Genomic DNA, 5,000 nt, shown 5'->3' on the forward strand with positions numbered 1-5,000 from the left:
TACATCAAATAGACAGTGGCTATTTGTTTTGTACGCAGCAAACCCATAAATTGTTTTTTTTTATTTTTAGACACTAAGATAGATTTACTTGGAAATTTTTTTTAGGATAAGTTATTGAGAAAGAAGTGTCCAAAAAACTGTTTTGTGTTTAAGAAATTTGCTAAGTAATTAAACTATCACTCACGAACTTTTGCATGGAAAGTGTATCTTTGATTGTAAAGTACAGGAATAACTTTCAAATATAATGCTCCATTAATGCAATACACAAAATCTTGTGTACGTGTTTCTTTCTCTATTACATATCCCATAATATATTAAAAGAAATTATTAAAAAATTTGCACTTCTGAAAATATACACTATCATAGATAGTCCAAACTAAAACTACCATAAAAAAATCAATTCTAAAAAGGCTATAAAAAAATCTAGCATACATATCATTAACCTGAATCTGATAAAACTTAAATCTCACAATATGATAATATTTTACAAACTCGATTAGTAGATTTTAAACATCCACACCACCTTCATTAAGGTCAATCCCTGCACAATACAGACTAACGAGGCTTTGAAGACACAGTGGGGAAGTTTAATCCTACCAACCCAGTAATGAAACAAGAAACATCACAACATTTTCTAAACAGTAAAACATTTTTGCATGGCTAAGAATTATCAAGTCATTTATCACCTAGACAGTTTAAAACTGCTGGAAAACTTTTAACTTGTTACAAAGATGCTCCCAGACTACAAAGTACCTGCGTTAAAGTTGTAGCTGAGTTGGTAAGTTGTCATGGCAAAAAAATTACAAAAACTATGGTATCTTCACCTGAATATTGCAAGAACCCCTGACAGAAAAGTTGCTGTATATAATAATACATGACCCTGAATGTTTAAAACCTGCAGGATATATTCACATTTGGTTTGACAGACACCTCCCATGTTAACCTTTCAAGACCCATGATAGCTCCATCAATCATTTTCAGCACATAACAAATCTGATAATTCTCACATTTACATGATGCACAAATTGGCTGACTGTTTGTTCAAAACTGAATCACAAAATACTGCCTTCATAACAAGGAAAGATTTCCATTATCTACTGCTATCCTGAGAAGATACTCAACATATCACAGAATTTTTCAGCAGACAAGTTCTAGCTTCAATCCCTGACTTTTGAAATTCATGTGGAGGACCTTAACATGTCATGGAAGGGGTCACACAAGCCAGCAGAAGAAATGACTTGAGGTAGATGCACCAAAGAAATTGGCTCAAGAGACCAGAGTGATTATAATTTATCCTATAATTTACTCTATAAGGACATTCCAAAGAACACAAAATAAAAATGGAATTAATACAGAATATGATCCTGAATGTCTATTTCCCTGATGGGAATGCAAGACGAACGACACCGGTTAGCGCTAGGCACGCCAGCTGGACCCTGTTATAGTGACCTTGTATGTAGTACCCGTTTATAAGTGTTGCCCTAGATATGTATTATGGGCATGGATATGATGGATATTGGGCAAATCCGAGATAAAGACAAAACCTTCGAGGAAAAGAGTTCAGACTATCAAATTCATCTGTTATCAAGATGGGCATTGCAAGAGGGTAAGTTTCTTCCCCTTACAATTTTCATAAATTTTGTCACTGAACTGCTGTAAAATATGGTACCAATAAAAGTAACTCGGACAAGCCCATTGACACAGTGCATATCTGTCTTTAAGAGCATTATTAATACTATGCAAGAGGATCCAGTCCACTCAGGTTTCTCTTCTGTATATTTTAGATACATCATGTAGTTCCAAAATTCAGAGAATTGTTATATGACACAACAGATACAACTTCCACATCCCTGTAACTTATGAAGAACACTACCAAAACTGTAATGGTCTTTAAAAGCTCCACTAGTAATGGCAAAAACATTTTGAATTGCTATTTGCAGCACTATCATCGAAGCAGTCAAAAAGATCCTTGCATACTTAGGTCTATATCCAACCTACTACACCAGTATTCAACCTTTACTCAACTGAAGAAAAAACAGACAATCGACCAGAGTCAACCATCTCAGAATCAACAAAGGTAAGAACAAAATACATAGATAAAGATAAAATAAATTTGTGTCCCTACATATCCTACAAAATAGTGAATGGTTACTTACCATCACTGTAAGTATCTTGTACTCATTACAAAAACTACAATAAATGATTATATACTTCACACCAAACATGTGATACCTTAATAAAAGATTTAACATGGCTTCACATCTTTACAATGGCCAAAATTCTTGTGCTTTCAGCAACTTGGCTGTGTCTGTTTGTTGATTAAAATGAAGAAATGGGTATATCAAAGCATTAGCTTGCATAGCAAAATTTTATCCTCTTGTTAGAGTTTAGCATAGTGACACTGAAAGGTGTGATACCATATAAGGCTATCAAAATGGTTCCAGCCTTGTTTCTCACTGAAACAATAAAAATATAGCTTTATACGTGACTTATATCATCTGTAAATCTAAATCTTAAAAAAGAAAGGAAGGAAACAAAGAAAGAAAGAAAAAAATCAACATAAAATGTTAATATGGAACATATAAAAAATATCATAATATAATAACAAATCTATCTATCCCTGTTCAAGAAATTATATTTGAATGTTAATTCAAATCAGAATGGTAGCAGCATCCCAGTTCTCTATCATCACACACCACACACATAAAAAAAAAAGAAAAAATATATGGCAAATAAATAAAAATTTTGTCTGTACAATCTCCTGCTTCCAGCTGATATAGAGTAACATTCAAACCTTAGCTAAATTTGAGACCTGAATTCACTTTACCCGTCGGTTTCTCTAAGAGAAGCCTACCATTGATCTGAATAGAGAGAATATATACATAAGATAAAATGGCACTCTTTGTGCCACAGTCCTCCTTTCTGGTCAATATAAAGAGTCCACTGTGCCTAGCCCAAGAGCAATGGCTTCTGCTCATGGCACATTTTTGTTATGAGGCAAGTGCCATTCCTAAATAATTAGTTTTCTTGATTAATGTAAAATTTGGCATACATCAACAAAACCTCCACCTACATAAGCCTAGCAATTTCTAAATATAAGATCACTAAAGACACTGGGCTTAGAGCACCTGGTATAATGCTAGTAAATAAAATAGATTTTAAGTCTTGGCTTGTTTACAGGTAGAATCTTGAGGTATAAAGTTAATGTGATCATTTATATGTAAGATGAGGAGCATCACTAGGATGTACACACAATGGATGTGTAGCAAAAAGGATTTCTCCAAGAGAAACTTTATCATGGAATACAAGTTCAACTTTAAAAACGAAGAGTGATTCCAAGAATTCCAAGTAAGTACCTTTCTCATGAAGAATTCCTTTTTCAAGAAACACCCAGTAATGACATTCATGGTATCTATAGCTGTACCAAACTGCAAGGTTGGTAATGGAAGAAAAACTCCCTGGGAAAAGGAGGTTGGGATGGGTAGGGGAGGGGGGATATCTGGTGGGGAGGGAAGAAAAAGCTGCAGCTCTGCATGTCGGTCACACGGGGATAACACACATTCGTAATTGACATTCTTTTAGCTATCAGCCTTGTTGGTCTTATCGAACCAAGATTTGTGATTTTCCCCCTTTCTTTTTCAAAGAACCTTATCATCATCTCCTTTGCATTCTCAACTGTATAAAAAAATTTGATTACCAATATTACCTGAATTGGGCAATAGCCTTTAAAAAGAAACCCAGTTATCGAGAGAACAGTGGTCCATTTAGACTTTAGAATCAAACTGATGTGGTCATCATAGCAGGAGACCCGTTCATGTTTATGAGGCATTCAACCATACAGCTTTATATAGTCTTGTGAGGAGAGTTGGAATAATGTAATACATGCCCTGTCACTTCCTGAGATGTGTGCTGTAGGAAAATGTTTACACTTGATTGACCACACATTCTAAAGAAACTAAATGGAACACTGAATTCTTGCAATACTGCTGCTCACTCGCCACACTTACCAGTACTTACATTATGTACACCACATTACACCAGTATGATTAGTAACAAACATTTTTGTTGAAATGGTCAAAGATTTCCTGTACAATGCATAGATGGCTTCCAGTACTGTGTTACCTTTGGAGATTCTGGAAAATCCTTTGTGCACTTATACGCATCATGACCATGACAATATTCTGCGTATCTACTATCCTAAACTTAATGAGGCAGCAGTGTTTCATATCATCATTGCCATGAACTGAAGCTGACACATCAGTTTGCACAGGAAAGCCAGACTTTTAAGGAAGCAAAATTCTTTCATTCCATTATTCAAGGGCTAACAAAGAACCCTTCTCTCCTGAGACATTCACATTAATTTTACAAGCAATGAACAATTTGAGGACCCTGCAAATGTCAATGCCTGTCACCTTGCAACAGCTGCATAATCATTGGGTTAACTCAACAGGGTAAAGATCTGTTTTGTATGGTGCAGCCAAGAGCACTTTCCTAGTCTGACCAAGGTTGGTGGAGGTGATGTAGAGACAGCTGTCCATGTAGAAGTTGTGCTGCTCCATCTTGCATATTTGGACTCATTTGATGAGTTCCCATTTGCTGCTGTTGATGAAGCTGCTGTTGCTGTTGCTGTTGCTGTTGCTGTTGTTGTTGTTGCTGTTGTTGTTGAGATGGATGTTGTTGCTGCTGTTGATGATGTTGCTGCTGCTGAAGCTGCTGTAAAGTTTGCTGGAGGTAGTTCTGCTGAATGGCTTGTTGTCTTTGCATACGTTCCTGAGACTGCTGTCGCCCCTTTTTAAGCTGACTTATCCGCACTGCTAAACGCCGAGACTGATCAAAATATAACTTCCTTAGCTGCTTCATAACATCAGTGGCTTTGGTAAAGTACTCTCTCTGTTCAGATGTGATACCTGTCATCTCTGCTATGTCCATTGACAAAGCATCTACATTGCCATTGTTCCCTCCTTCCCCTTCTTGCTGCTGTTGTTGATTCAATTGCTGCT

General features: G+C 36.1%; 1 protein-coding gene across 6 annotated transcripts in view; it reads right to left on the reverse strand.

Annotated features, from left to right (window-relative positions):
- Positions 1–5,000, reverse strand: part of LOC125026188 (protein bric-a-brac 2-like) — a 90,728-nt gene that overhangs the window by 64,187 nt on the left and 21,541 nt on the right. For 2 of the 6 annotated variants that reach the window (XM_047614476.1, XM_047614475.1), the window contains exon 6: positions 1–5,000. This exon is cut by the window's left edge and continues 906 nt beyond it; it is cut by the window's right edge and continues 372 nt beyond it. The exons of the other annotated variants lie outside the window; for them this stretch is intronic. In XM_047614476.1, the coding sequence (XP_047470432.1) occupies positions 4,492–5,000 (509 nt within the window). In that variant the 3' untranslated portion in view covers positions 1–4,491. 6 annotated transcript variants of the gene reach the window in all.

Source organism: Penaeus chinensis, chromosome 6 (genome assembly GCF_019202785.1).
Source record: "Penaeus chinensis breed Huanghai No. 1 chromosome 6, ASM1920278v2, whole genome shotgun sequence".
In the NCBI taxonomy this organism is placed as follows: Eukaryota; Metazoa; Arthropoda; class Malacostraca; order Decapoda; family Penaeidae; genus Penaeus; species Penaeus chinensis.